The 16,042-nt window shown below is 34.7% G+C and overlaps 1 protein-coding gene across 7 annotated transcripts in view; it reads left to right on the forward strand.

Annotated features, from left to right (window-relative positions):
* ATOSA (atos homolog A) overlaps positions 1-16,042 on the forward strand; it is a 76,639-nt gene that overhangs the window by 19,088 nt on the left and 41,509 nt on the right. The window contains exon 1 of one of the 7 annotated variants that reach the window (XR_010380847.1): positions 3,657-4,409. The exons of 3 other annotated variants lie outside the window; for them this stretch is intronic. Coding sequence is in view for 3 of the 4 variants with exons in the window: in XM_064485590.1 (XP_064341660.1) it covers positions 4,373-4,409 (37 nt within the window). In the remaining variant the exon portion in view is untranslated. Of the gene's footprint in view, positions 1-3,656; positions 4,410-16,042 lie in introns of those variants that run through there. 3 more of the 7 variants (XM_064485590.1, XM_031453029.2, XM_064485587.1) reach the window with 3 other exon arrangements.

A 16,042-nucleotide genomic window follows, 5' to 3' on the forward strand; every position in this document is an offset into this window, starting at 1 on the left:
GTGATACTATTTAAGAAACTTAAAAAATATCAGTGTCATAAAAATCTTTCTTTGGTAGTCAAGATTTAAGTTTCATCCCCATTGTTATTGGATACTACTAATGTATTGCCCTTTGTTTGTTGGTGTGTGTGTGTATGTATGCATGTACATTTGCCCTCTAGTAACATCCTATATTCCTGGTGTTTGCGAAAGAAAAGAGGAAACAAATTGCTTGAGGGCCAAGTACTAGGCTAGATGGTTTATGTTATGTATCTCTTAAATAAAGTATTGCTCCCATTTTACAGATGAAGAAAAAGACTCAGGTTAAATAATTTGATAGCACAGCTTGTTAAGTGAAAAGAACTTGAACCCTAGACTCTCTGGCTTTTCTCCATTATGTCTAGCTGCTTTAAGGAGTTTTTTCAGTAATGAGATTGGATTTTGTGCCAACATACTTACACTGCTATCCTCTGGACTGTAGACTACCAGAGATGCTAATATCCTATTTGTGTTGTATATTGCTATTTTCAAAATAATTGTATCTTGTCCTATTTGATCCTTACAACACACCAACATTGCAGACAAAAAAAAAAAAAAATCCTGACTTAGAAATGAGCAATTTCAGAGAAGTGCTTAAGGTCACAAAGCTGATTAGTGGTAGAGTTTAGACTAGATCTGTGGTTCCTAGTTCAGTGTTCTTTTCTATTTCCTTTTTTCTCTGGATCAGGTATGTGATCTGTGCTCATGAAGTACTGAAGTCTCACTGATTAAATCTTTTATTGTGTCCTCATGTAGTGATCACACTATAGCAACACCCTATTTAGCAGTCAAATGCTGTTTTCTGTATTATAAATAGTGTATCAGTGATAGTTTTTAAGGGTAATGGGGCTGTAGTGGTGGTTATTGAATGAGTAATAAGTGGGAAATATTAACTTGAAATTTCTTTATTTAAACTTACTTCTTATGTGATACCACATTTGTCTTATGGGAATGTAAATATGAAAGGGATTTTTAAAAGCACGCATATTAGATTTAGGAAGACCTACCACCTGGCTTTGCCCTCTTAGTTCTGGTTACTTGGGCAAGTGACAGGCCTGTTTCCTCATCTATGAGGACAGTAGCTACCACAGAGTCAGAGGAGATGGGCGTGTAAATGCCTGGCCCATGGGCCTACATATATAGTAGCTATGTAATAATTACCTTTGAAGGGTTCCTTTTTTTTCTTCTAGCAGTATTTCTTTTTGTTTAAAAAATGACCAAGCTAGTATGGTTATCTCTAAGGTATCTTAACAGTAGATAGTTTCCAATTATTTCTGCTAACAGAGGACACACATGATCTGAAACAGTTGATACTTCAAATTTTTCCATTTTATATCTGGAATATGTAGTTTAAAAAAACTTATGAAAGATCTGCTTTCCTGTTTACTTCCCTACATTAGTATAATATAAGTAATTTATATTTCTTGAACAATTGGAGAGCACGGTTATGGTCATGCTAGGCTGGGGTGCAGGGAAAAGGGCATTTTTCATGGATGAGTGTTGAGAACTGAGAACCTGAGACTAGCACTTAGTACAGCATTTTATATTATTCAGATTCTTAACTTGTAGACTGTTGAGATCATTTATAATTCTGTGTGCCAAGATGAACTAGGGGAAAAAAACAAGCATTCTCCAGAATTATATAAAGTGCTATTTTGAAATTTATTAGAAAACTGGTAGCATGGAGGAAGCATTTCACTAAATAAATCTGTTGATTGGATTTTACTTTTTAAGGTGGCGTGTCTTTTACTTTGTAAAGTGGTATGTCTCTTGGAGCTCATTTTAAGCATTTATAATTACATGTTTTTGACTAAATTGAATATTTTTTCAGTAAGTTCTCTTTGTATATGTTAATCAATAGTTTTAGATTATAGATGTAGGCTATCATTAGCCTTTAATTAAGAAGCTTAAGAATTATATCTGAGAGGAAGTATTCTAAAACAGTTTAGAGATTATATATTAGTCTTCCTTTTTTCCCAAAGATATAGGAAGCAGTTAATTTTGAATTATAAAGTTATTCATCCAAAAATTTTGTAAAATTTATTTCATTTGATTTCTAGTTGTATGACTGCAGTAAATAAACATGTAGAGCTGATTTTCTTATTTGAACAATGCAGAAAATGATACTTGTTCTATTTACACCTCCCCCCTCCCCTACCATGGTTGTGCAATGAAATAAAATATTATGTGGAATATAAATCAGGCATGGTGCTAGGTAGCAATAATGTGGACAGACGTAGTACCTCCCTAAAGCACTTACAGTGGAGTGGAGGAGAATGTCAAACCAGTCATTTTGCAAATAATTATTTAACATTCTATGAGCTAAGTACTAAGAAAAAAGTACAGGGAGCCTGAGACTAGCCTTGACTCAGGGAAAGCTGCCCTGGGCAAGAGAAATTTAAGGGAGACTCATCAATTGAAGGGGTTGTGGGAGACCACTCCTAGCAGAAGAGGAGTACTGTTTTGCAAAGTCTCTAAGTTTTGAAGAACCTTAAGAGTCCTTAGTGACCAAATTACCAGTCTAGCTGGCAAAGAGTACCTTTTAGCCTTCACAATAGTCCTGTAAGTTAACCCCATTTTACAGATAAGAAAACTGAAGCTTAGCTCAGAATAGTTGAGCAATTTCTATAGTGCCTCGCTGTTTGTAAATGGCAGTTTCATATTTTGAACACAGGTTGGTCGGCCTGGGTTCAAAGTCCTTATTCTCTCTTCTATGCCGTTTTTTTCTCTGAGTCACCTCAGAGAGTGATTGTGTTCCCAAACACATCTTCTCTCTTGTTATTTCTCAGAGGGCTTAGCAGCTCTCCCTCTGGCTAATTGTGGAGCCAATGATCAGGTTCTTTACACTAAGGTAATAATTAGATTTAACTCTTACAGGTTGTATCTCTTACTCATATGCTGTAGAATTCCAGGGTTCCTAAAAGCATTTTCAAGGGTAGGAATTTTGTGGATTCTGGGGCTGATAGGAAACTGCAGTGTTTGTAGCCTCTTATTTAAAAATAGCCTCATGGTGCTCATGGGGTGCTTTAATAGTGCCAACATTTACATCAGCCTCTGCTCCCTCCCTCCAAGACACTCCAGATAAACAAAGATCTGAGTAATAAACAGTATGCTTCTGCTGCAGCCTCTGCCTACTCCCACAAACCCCTCCTATACAGAAATTCTATTGCCACCACTAATAATGCATTTTTTTTTGGAAAAATGTTATTTAAAAGGGTTCCATTACTTTAAAAGTTTGAAAAACACTATCCTAGTTTATGTGATGTTCAAAGGAAATACTTCCTAAATGAAGACTTTTTCTGATGCTTCATATCTGTTTATCTCCTACTACCTGCATTGACTCTCAAACATCTTTGTAAGTTGGTGAGGGATTTTTGGTTTTGTTAAAGCTTGTGGAGATAGTGTAGACTGGTACTTGAAGCCTGGAGGAGAGAAAAAAAACCAAAAACCTCCTATGTCTTCCTATCTCCAGATAATGTTATGATAAAGAAAATAAATGAATTCAGGCTCAATGTCATTGTTGTGTTATGTAAAAAGATATTTTAATGCAGATACCTAGTTAAATCTTATTTTTAGAGTTTACTAAGCACTTATTTTTACTTTTAAAAATCTTTTTCTAAGCAGTCTGTTAACATTAAGTTTTCTTGCTCCCTTAAAAGGCACTGCATAAATTTGAGGGGGGACTGTTTTTAGGTCCTATCTCATTTTAACTAACTGATCAGTGTTTTCTTGGAATTTGTGAAGTTTGTTGTAAAGTAATTCATAGTTCTGTGTAGACAGATGCTTTATTCTAATTGTTGCAAATTTTTATATTCTTTGTTTTTAGAGAGTTTTACTTGGTAAAACCTGATTTACTTGAAATGCGAAGTAATAAATTGTCCCCTCCACCACCCCTTTGTCCTCAGTTTTATGTGAAACACTGACCGAAATAAATGTTTGCTCTATGACTTTCTCTTCTTTTTAAAAGCACCCAGAGACATACATTTTAGGGGCTTATGCTAGAATATCTCGTCATTATCACCCTGCTGATCTCTCCTTTCACGTTGCCTAAACACAGCTGAGTTGGTAAGAGGAGCAAAGACAACAAGATAGTGCTGCCAAGTAGACAGGAAGCTGTAGTGGACCCAGCGAGCAGGGGCGGCGGAGCACTCCCTCCATCCAATCAGCTGTGAGTGCTGTTGCTATGTGCGCTCTTACTCTGCTGCCTTTGTGAAAACCTTACACAGAGGGAAGCGGAATCAGCACCCACCGCTGAACATTTGTTTTAACCACTGCAGACATCTGGATCCCTCAGTTACTGACTGTATAGCTGTTGACAGCCAGAAGGCAACTTCTTTTATACAAGGATTCCAGTATGGTTTTCAGTGGAAACAAAGGGCTTCACAGAGAAGGTGTGTAATGAAGTGTTTTTAACGGCTTTATTTTTAAGCTTCCAATTTTCTCCTGTAGCTGTTTACCAGTTGTAGTGTTTGCTTTGTGTGGATTTTTGATAAATAGGTCTAGCAAAATGTCTCACTTTGAAAAACATTGAACTTAGAGAATTTTCTTTAGCTTCATATAGCCTGTTTTCTTTGAACAGCATTGCTTAAAAGATTATTAAAATGCTGATCTGAACAATGAGTAGGGAGAAAAGAAACCAAAATACAATGTGCTTACTCTAACGGGGGAAAAATATGGTAAAAATGAAAAACCGAGAGGAGATTGAGAGTTAGACAGAAGTATTAACTGTACTTGGGGGCAGGAGGTTTTTTTTTTTTTTTTTTTTTAAATAAAAGCTGTTAATGAGAATGTATTTTATATAATTTGCATATTTTTAACTGAAAGTCATTGTTTCTGAATTTGACAGAGATTGTCAGAATTTAGCTTAGTGAGAATTTTGACATAGTTTAAGGAATTGACATGCTATCTTTCTATGAAGGATTTCTGAAGATGCTACCTCAAATTGTATAACCTCTTAATTGTTAAATGAGTTGGCTAGTTCTTCTCAGTTCAGATAAAGGATAGTAGTATAATCCAACTGCAAAGCCTGTGTGAAAAATAAAGGCTTTTGAAGACAAACTGGAAATGTTTAAGGTAATATTTTGAAATTGAAGTAGGCCTCTTAAATGTAATAATTCCATATCTGACTTTGTTAATACTGCAAATATAGTAATATCTTATTAAATTAAACCTCACTAATTCAATATTTGTAATAATTGAACAGAGTATGGGTTATAGTTTTGTTTTTATATCTGGAAAAACCAGTTCATCCAACTGATGATAGGAAAGTTTTAAAATATCTTAGATAAACAAAAGTTCTTACATAATTTCAAACACTGTGAAATTATATTTCACTTAGTTGAGTTAACTAATGATTCTTTTAAGTTCATTAAAGCAGAACAGAATATTAGTAAATATATTGCCCGCTTATGAAGGATTTTCTTTTGCTTATCCACTTTCACCTGGTTGTGTAAGTGGCTCCTTTTTAATTGACTAGGTGATTTATGGCTGAATAAAATTAGTATAATATAAATTCCAAGTTAATATTTGAGCTTTATTTCTTATCTCTGCAAGTGATATATTTTGGAATAAGATCGGCTTTGATGTTGTTGTTCTCTTCAAGAATTCCTTTCATTAGAAAAGTTTAGCATTTTTGATAAGTGAGAAGAGAGATTTCTTGAGAAGATCTCAATATATTTCATGCTTTTGTTCTCACTGCTGATCATTTTTAATGATGTATATATATCTGTATTAAGTTAAAGACTTCAAATAGTAGGTGCAGGTTTACGAAATAAATTTTCCTCAAACATTAAAATAATGTTTTATGTGAACCTATATGTTGCTAAACTTTAAAAGACTCTGGCATTTTTTAGTTTTTTCAGTTTGTTAGGTGTACCCCAAAACTTGAATTTGATAAGAGTTAAAAAAAATTATAGCAAAATAAAAAAAAAGCTATTATATTCTTTGGTCTTGGTGGCCTCCACAACAGAAAGCACTCATTTGCAGACGAGGAACTATGATGGGGGCAGGGATGGGAGGCAGAGGTATGTTGAGAGGACCCAGGTTCATCAAATACAGCTCTAACCACATGGAGATCAATCTAGGTATTTCCATTTTTGAGCTATCACTCTCATATTACTCATCTTATTTTTTAATTATAGAACCACAAAAACCAAAGTTTTGCTTGAATTGGTTTACCACCCCCTTCCCCTTGATTTATTTCTTAAGAATTAACAGACTTCCCAAGAGCAGGATGGTTTCATTCATATGCTGCAAAAATAAAGGAGCATGATATTGGCAAGAAATTTGGATCTATTGCTGTGTCACACAAAAGCTCTGCCATTGTGTTGCAGGAGGAATACTCTGGCAGAATCCCAGGCTTTATTCCTAGGCTCAGCACCTAAGGGTGGTTGTTATACTGGAACGTCTAAAAGTTCCTGTTCAGTAACAGAACCTCAGGATAATAACTGATTTTTTAAATCTGATCAAGGCTAGTGACATTGCTAAGCAGATTTCAACTCTTTGAATTTGTCTATTATTTGACAGTAGAATTTTAATTGTCTTATTTTGTGTCAGATTTTTTAATTGGCTATCCTTTTTGGACTTCTAGGTAGAAAATACTTCAGTTTTCAAAATTAGTGATTTCTTTTTTGTCTTAGCCACTTGGTAAAGAATAGCGAATAGGAGTTCTAGTATTTATCAGATGCAATGATTGCTATAACTGATTTTATTTTAAACAAAATAAAATTTTTTGTTTATTTTGAAATCACCAGGCAATACTATGTAAATAGTGTCTCATTTACAGTTCTTCAAAAAAAATTCTGTAATTTAAAATTTCAAGCTAGAAAAGGGTACCAATCTGAGTATTTCTTTTTTTTAGGTCTTCAGTGAAATCTTTTCTTTTTTAATCACTTCTACATCAAGTATTATTTCAAATGTTTGGTTCCTACATGTATGCTCTAAGTGATGTATGGTATAGTGTTTCTTTGACTCTTCCACGCAGAAATTCCATTACTTGTTGATATTCTGAATCTAAAAAAAATTTGATTATTATAGTCATCTGGACAGAGAAGTTTAGTCTTGACAGTTTTTCATCAGGCATTTTCATGTAGCAACAGTGTTGTTGCATAAACGTATTGCTTTTGCCAGAGTATAGTAAATCTTTCTTTTTTTTTAATCTTCAAAGGTCATTGAATCTAAAGTCAAAGACCCGAATTTTGAAAACAGTTTGCAGTATTGCTTGAATCTGATTATATAATCCTTTGTGATGAGGCTGAGTTATAAGTGGTAGCATGATGACTGTTGTTTGAGAAACTGGAAATATTGCCTTGTTCTTTCTTCACTGATCTCAGTTTTACTCATTCAGAGACTCCTGCTCACCAAAGGATTTGAATTGTAAGGTTTGTGATAAGCACTGGGACATTAAAATTATAAATTACAAGAAGTAGTCAAGATAGGGTAGAAAAAATAATCAGGCTCTAAGGTCATACATGGTTGGGCTTCAGATTTTCCTGTAAGCTTCTTGTCATCCAGAGTATGAAAGGGAAACCCTGCCAGTTACTTACAGTCCCTGTTATTTACATAACATTTTATTGCTAAATATTAGCCATTATCATTTCTTTAAAATTATTCTACATTTTTAAATTCTCAGAATTTTAAGTATAGTTTAAGTATAGTTTTTTTTAGATTTTCCCTCTAAGTTTCACATATGCAGACATACTTTTAGGCAGATATCTCAGTTTTCTGAGATCTTTCATGACCTAAATGAAATGTGAGGAAATGTGAGGATTTGGGCTGAAGAAAAGGCAGGGCTGATAGGGAAGTGCATGACTAAATCTCTGAAGAAGGATAATAGTCAGTAGTAGCAAGGAAATAATGAGTAAATGGGAAGGTAAAGAAGAGAAAGCAGAAAAAAAAACATGTGTTCTGTTTGATGCAGTGTTATTTCTGGTGCACACATAAGTGTGTGCACACCCATGTGTGCATACAAGTGCCACAAGCTGACCGGCTAGAGTTGCTAAATCCACCAGGGATTTGTTTACTGGGAAGTAACTTGTTTCTGACTTTTCTTCTGAATTCCTCAACTAGGATTGGGCTAAAGGTGACCTTGTATTTACCACTCATTAATGACAAGGGACAAGCCACCTGTCTGGGAGCCAGAAATTAAATATTATCACATACATGATGAATGTAACGGTTTTGAAATATAAGAATTTACAGAATGTAAATCTGGTGGTGTAGGGCTAAATTTTGAAAACTCAAACTTGTAAGCCAAAATGTTCAGAAAATGCTCTTTTATTTGTCATTTTAATAAGTACACAAAATTTCAGGTTCTTTTCAACTGACCACAGTATTTTCATTGCTTTGGGTGGTAATAATTTTTAGTTATTTTGGGAGAGAGGTTTAAGCTGGGTTCCCATCCTGGTTTTCGTATTTTCACCAAGTGCTAAGATTTTGTGATTCTTACATGAACATTTAGTCTTTTAGAACAATTAGAATATTTAGTCTTCCAGTTTGCTGAAGATAAACTTTAGTTTATTGAGGATTAGAGAACAAGAAAATGTAAAGAAAAGGCAATCTCTTGCAAGCATACTCCGTTTTTTCACTGTCAATGCATTCAGTGGCTTCTGCATTGGGTCCAGAGATTATTTTACATCTAACAAAAAGGGTAGGAGAACTTTTTAAGAAATAATTATCCTTTTTCTTACCTGATTGCATTGCATTGTTTTATTTGTTTTCGGGAATGCATACTTACCTTAAATCACTTTTCTGAAAAATATCCACACAGAAAAAGAACAAAAAGATTGCTCTATGTCAGTTTTTCTCATTTTGGGGTACTGACCTTTTTGAAAATCTGCTGACTTATATCAGCCCTCTTGCCAGGAGAAAAATACATTTGTATATACATAAGTAATTTTGTGGAACTATCCAGAGGTTCATAAGTTCTCTTTAAGAAATCTTTTTAAACATAATTTGGTTTTAGTCAGAGAATAAAAGCATTAGTTTTAAAGAACTGAAGCTTCAAACAGACTGGATAAGGACTTTAGGATATGTACGCAAGCAAAGCATTAAGTAGTGAGCATGGGGTGCTGTTTTGTAGCTTCTGAGGGAAAGGGAAGATGTTCTAATGTGTACTCCATAATTAGGACTCTTGCAGATGGATTTGTTCTGGGAAGTACCTCCATATTCCTGGACTGACTCCTATGTTCTGGATGAGCTTCTGATAGAGAACCTGGTAGAAGAGGGCCAGGCCTGGAATGCAAAATCTAGGTCCCCAGGACCTACATGCCATCTCTGAGCTGTAGACTGAGATTAGAGGAGACATGGAAGACATCTCCTTTGGCCTCAGCATTTCAACTGGACTCTCTTGCATAAATCACCCTGCACTAGAGATGATAGGTCCACTGCAATGGATGTTACCTACTTCCATCTTTGTTCAAGAGAACTGATCTTACTGTGTATGTTCAAGTTGCTCAACTCTTAATTAAAAACAACTCTATCCATTTTTCATTTCTGCTGGAGTTTTAGGGTTCACGCATACCAGCACACACTCAGTGGAAAATCTGAATGTTGAAAATACTTAGAAGTAGGAGTCATGCGTGTGGTAGAGGGAAGGAGGTTGAAAGGACAGAATGTATTTTTGGGGACCAGCCTATGTTGTAACCATATTCCCATGAGGTAAAAATGTAAGAAAGACTAAATTAGGTTAAGCTTGGGGATAATTTTGGAAAGTTATGTGCCAGTTATCTGGGATTAGTAAAGCTGGGACAGAGCAAAACAGCACTAGTATAGTGGATTATTGCTTTTTTAGCACAAGGTCATCTTTTGAGAGTATAGCTAAATCTAGAACTTGTGGTTTTGAGAGACAGGACTTTGTTTTCTTTTGTGACAGCATTTTCTCAGCTTTTTTTCCCATGGTTTTTTTTTTTTTTTTTTTTTTTTTTTTTTTTTGCATGTGGTGTGGTGTGATAACACCATGTAATCAGGAATATTCCCACAAAGAACAGTGGAAAGGACAATATTTTCTGCTACATGATTTTCAGGCCCTGAAAAAGGGTGAATTAGGCTTAATGGTTTACATAGAGCACAGAGAAATTAAATAGGATTAATGCAGGTAAGAAGGAAATGAATAAAAACTGTGTGGCTCTAAGTTTGTACCCATGCATCTGTGATGCATGGCTAAAAGCACAATTCTGGCAGCGTGCACTTCAAGGAGGCAAAACAAAGATACCAGTACATTTCCTCAGTCATACTGACTAGTTCTAATTCTTTCATTTTAAATATCAAGTCTCTGGGAGCTTTCTCTGATGTTTAAGCATTCCCACAGCACCCTAACCTTCCCTGGTATCAAACAGCACCATAAATAGACTTATCTGAATGTACTCCTTAAGACTGTCCTCTGCTTGAAGGCAGCACAACAGCTCATTCTCCCATTGTCTTCTGGAGAAGAGCTGGAATTCATTTGCCTTGTTTGACATAAAGGTACGTCTTTTTCCATTTACCTTCTAGCCAATCTTTGTATTACATAAAATTTAGTTTTCTTTCTAGAGCTTGAGTTGCCTCCAACTTATCATGTAAGTAGTCAGTAGGTCGCTATGATGAATTCTCTGTTATCCCTAGAAATTCCAATAACTGATATGGAAATTAGAACTCAGAAAGTGCTCTCTCTCTCTCTTTTTCATTTTTTAAAATGTAAGTTTTTTTTGCCCTGGGCTAGAGTCTTGGTGATTACCTAATACAATTCCATTATTTTAAAAACATATTTCCTTGTCCCATTTAAGAGAATTATATTGATAAGGGCGTTAAAAACAACTCACAAAAGCTATTTCAGTGCAAAATATCAAATCCAAGAGAAGGATAAAATGATAGTTATCTGGAAAGGGCAGCAGCAAGCTTTTATCACTTTAACCTGAAATAAGCTGAAATAGGAAGAAAACAAAATATGGTAGAACATTAACCATTCATTATTTCAACAAGTGTTTGAGATTTGTTCATGCTACATGCTATGCTGGACAACTGTAAGAGAGTTGGTCCTTGTTCTCACAGGGCTTAATGGGTTAGAGAAGAGAGGCAAATAGTGATTTATTTTTATATATGCTAAGTTTTAGAAGGAAAGGCGTATCCAATGAGGTCTTCTGAAAACAATAAACCATTGTGGAAGAGTATAAGAGGACCAGACGAGCTGGAATAAGACCTAATGAAGAATTGTGTGTTTAAGCTGAAATAGAGATTGTTATATTATTTCATACCCTATTCTTTTAATCTGTAGAACTTTGATCAAGTGGTAAAATAAAAATTTTAATTTCATGAGTAGAAATTATTAGAAAATGTAATTTTAAAAACTAATGCACAAGAGCAACAAACATTAATTTTTAATGAACCTAATAGAAAGTTCTTTATGAAGAAAATTTTAAAACTCTGCCAAAGAAGGCTTATATAAAGGGTGAGATTTGAACATTAAAAAATCAGTTTTTAAGAAGTTATTTGAAGTGATTTTTGAGTCACTAGCCGTAATTTTGGGGAATCATTGATAAATTAGTGAGGTATCCAGAATGGAAAAGCAGTAAGAGCGTTACGAGGGTTGGAGTGCTCTCCTAATCACAAAGGATTAATCATCTCCTTACCACAAAGATTTTCCATGGTGTGGCTTTAGGAATATTGGCATATTTGGAGTGAAGGATTAAAACAACTGAGGTGGGGCTATAAGGCTTGCCAGGAGGGGAGTGCTGGAAACAAGAGGAATTCTGGTGATTCAGTGGAATACAGAGGGGTGGGATGTCTTGAGGTGGCTCTGGGAGAGAATGAGTAGGTCAGGTGGGCCAGACCATTGAATGCATAAAGGGTAGTAATGAGAGAAGAGGTTTAAAGAAAGGTAGATAGGGTCCTTTTTCATCTCATCTCTTGTTCACTTCTGTTATGATTCAATGCTCTGGCCAAACTGGAAATATTGGGGATCAGATATTGGAAATTAATAGAAGCAGTCAGACTTTACTTCTGAGGGCTTATTGGAGACAGGAGAAAGGGAGGAGGCATAGATAATTCTAAGATTTTGAGTCACAAAAAGCAAAACAGCTGTAAGTGGGACAAGCTGTAAGTTTGTACTCTGACCAGCACCCCATGATTATTTTTAGTTTGTGGTAGGCTCGATGTACCAGGATCAGTCTGTGCTTGCGGCCAAAGTGGTACTGACAATAAATGGGATGGTAGTATTTTATAACTCCAAAAACTGGCACATGTAGATTCAGATATTATTTAAATTGGAAGGGGCCATCTAGTTTCACATTCCTTCATTTTATAAATGAGTTTGCTGAAGGTCACAGAGTTTAATTCCCCAAAGTCTTGGAGCTACTTCATTCTAAGTTTAAATAAGAATCCAGATCTTCTGGCTTCTTGGTATAGCATTTTTCATACTTTCTGCAATTTGCTGTAACATTTTTTCCACTTATTTTCTTTTTTATTGAGAAATCTCTCAATTTCAAGATCTATTACAAGTGTAATTGTTGGCATTAAGATCTGTTATTTAGTTATCAGCATTTAGGTAAAAGATCTAAGTTAAATATAGAATTAAAGCAGATTGGCAAATTTATCTTCTAAACAGATGATTTTGGAATAATAAATGTTTGATCATAATAGCTATGCTCAATTGGCAATAGTTCTAATTGTGTGTATATTGGCTGAACTAAAACCAGTTTAATCTGGTTCTGGGAATTATTCTATACTTGGCTGATTGAAGTTGATGATAATGACCACAGAGTCATCCAATAAAACATTAATTAAAAGCATTACATTAGTATTAAATCCCACTGCTTGATCATTATCTTTATCAAAGGATACTGCCTTTGGCTGAGTTACCCATTTTAAAGGAGAAATAGAGCAATATGAAACTGCCTTTGAGGAAAAAAAATTTGAAAAAAGTATTGTTTCTGTTCTTACCAACCTTATATGGCAAGGTAATACCTTTACAATAGCCATCTACAATTAAACTGTAATTTCCATCCTAAATAATTGATCTCCCCACATTTGCACGGAGGTTAATGAATGAACCCACTTAAACAAACAAATGGTTACAAGGGTGGCATTGTCTGCCTGCTTCAACTGGTTGAATCACTGAAGGAACCGGTGGGTATTCTTGGTGCTATTACATCATCTCATTTTCTTTTTGGCAAGCTATCATTCTCATTGACTTCTGGCCCATTGCCCCCTTTTTTAGAATTGGCAATTTTCCACTTTTGTGGAACATGGTCTCTACCCTCCCCATCAAATGATAGATAAATTTCTCAGGCTGATTGAGGTGGGAGCAGTGGGGAGAGAGGGGAGGGACCCCCAGAGAACTGTAGTTGGTCTCTTGGTTACTCTTCACACAGGGCCTGAAGTCAAATAGTTTTCAGGGTAGTGTAGTGGTTCCCAAAGGCTGGTACTCAGACCTGTGCTTGTCTAGCACCTGCTTTTCATTGCCCGTGGCAAAGATGGCAGCCTTTCTCAAGAGAAACTTCTTACTCTGTGATCATGACTGTCAATTTTTGTTATTGAATGCCTTTTCTTTTATGAAATGATGGTCCAAGTGAAAGATAGACAGTACTTTCTTCTTTCTCTTCTAATTTTGCTTTTATTTAAGAAGTGAAATATTAAAAAATTTCCAGGAGCTTTAAGAAAGCTTATTTTAATTTTGTATATTCTCATTGATACAGATCATCTTTATATAAGCTTATATAATATTGAAAAAATTCAAATATGAAATGATATGTATTGCTGTTCAACTTAATGGATTTTTCATGCATTTTTCTAAATGCATTTATTTTAATGGTTTTAGGATATTCCATCATCACCTGCATCAGAGGCATGGAGCTTTCTTGTTAAACATGCAAACCTCCTGAGTCAGAATCTCTGGCAGTAGGACCTGGGAATATACATTTTCTACAAGTCCTAAAATAGTGCTTGTATTAGGACCCTATTGCTGCTGTAAGAAACTGCCGCAACTTTATGGCTTAAAACAACAAAAATTTATGGTCTCAGTTCTGGGGTCAGAAGTTTAAAATGAGTCCAAGGGCTGTGTTCCATATCCTTCAAGAGGCTCTAGGGGAAAATGTCTCCTTGACTTTCACAGCTTTCTAGAGGCCTCCTTTAGTCCTTGGCTCATGGCCCTGTCACCTGTCTTCAGAGGTAGCAGTGTAGCATCATCTCTCACCTCAGACCCCCTGCTTTATAAGGACTTGTGATTATGTTGGGCCCACCAGGATAATCTAGGGAACACCCTCCCTCCATTTCAAGATTAATTTAACCACACCTTTCAAGTTCCCTTTGAATGTGAAGTTACATATACACAGGTTCCAGAGATTGGGACATGGACATCTTTGGGGGGGTCATTATCTACCCTAATACTTAGACAAATTAAAATTTGAGAACCATTGGCATACGGTAGACAATGTTTTTCTCTTAATTACTATGTATATTCAAACTGTTATTAAATAATCTGTTCTGTCTTGGAAAGTTTATATAAGGTAGAGGCCTTGAAGTTTTATATCTAATTAGTCATCTTAGGGGCTCTCTATTTCAGTAGTCTTTTAATAAATACTTAGCAAAGTAAAAAGTTGGTAATCCTCCTCTATAGTTTTTTTGGTGTTTCTTAGCTGTGATTTTAAAAGCTTTTAAAGGCACATGTGCCTTGCATGTGTCTTTATTTGATTCTCCCCTAACCCAGTTTTAAAAAATTTGATTAAAAAATTACAGAAGTAGTACATGGTACAAATTTCAGTATAGAAGTAATACATGAAGTGAATTTCAAACAAAAATGTGTATAAACAAATAGGGAAAATTGCTGATTCGTCCTTACCTCTTCCTATGCTTACCTTCCCAGGGATAAACAGTTTTGTGCATGTATCTCCATTCATTCTCCTGTCCTTATATAAGTATGCATAATATTAGGTATCTTAAAACTCTTTTTAAAAAAAATAGGATCATACCCTATATAGTGTCCGTAACTTAATCTCTTCATGCAACAGTGTTCGTGAGCGTCTTCTGAAGAGACACACAGATACCTACTTAATTCTTTAACTTTAGCATAGTTTTTTATTGTAGAAATGTATCATTTTGACTTTTTAAAAAAAAGTCTTGATTATTCAGTTTGTTTATTATAGAGAATAGATGAATCACTTATTTATGTCATAGGTTTTTATTTTTGTAGAGACATATATAACATAGCAAACCTATATGTAAGATACAGATGTCTAAATTCAGACATTAGACAATATATAACATAGGCTTGCTCAGCCATCTTTCTCATAAAATACAGGATGTCTAGTTAAATTTGAATTTCAAGTAAATGAGTAATTTTTCAGTATAAATATTTTCTATACTGAAATTCAATTCAACTGGACATCCTGTATTTTTATTTGTTCAAGTGGACAGCCACAAGCATAGAAAGTAGATAATTCTTCATAATCCTATCCCCAGCCCCAGAGTTAACTATAACAAGCAGTTTGATATGTGTGGGTTTTTTCTGTAAATAATTAATATCAGTTGTGTAACTATACAAGTGTTACATACATTTTATATGCAGTGTTCTGCAACTTTTTTTCCCTTGATATATTTTAGCAATTTTTCTTGTTAGTTAATATCAGAAATATCAAAAAGTTTAAATACCACATTTGGTAGTATAATGAATTAAAATTTTTGATTAAAAGTAAAATTGTGGAAAAGTAGACATTTCTTTATTTTTAAACACAAATATTTTCAGTGGTTTCAAATTATAATAAAATAAAAACTGATTTCTAAATCCTTAAAATAATACAGAGACCTTTCTGGGCCAACTCTACTTCAATTACTAAAAACAAACAAAAAAAATTGTTAAAATGAAAAACAGAATTGATAGTGAGGCCTGCATTTGACTCAGCAGAGTGTTGACTAGGGAACTAAGTACTGAAATAGGAGTAAGATACAGCAATTCTAGAGATTTTCTGTGCATTTTTGAAAGATTATATAACCTTGTCTAGACTGTTTTTTTGGTATTTCTTTAATCTTTCACCTGAGAGAATTTGTGGAAATAATT

This window comes from Camelus dromedarius, chromosome 5, assembly GCF_036321535.1.
Source record: "Camelus dromedarius isolate mCamDro1 chromosome 5, mCamDro1.pat, whole genome shotgun sequence".
Lineage (NCBI taxonomy): Eukaryota > Metazoa > Chordata > Mammalia > Artiodactyla > Camelidae > Camelus > Camelus dromedarius.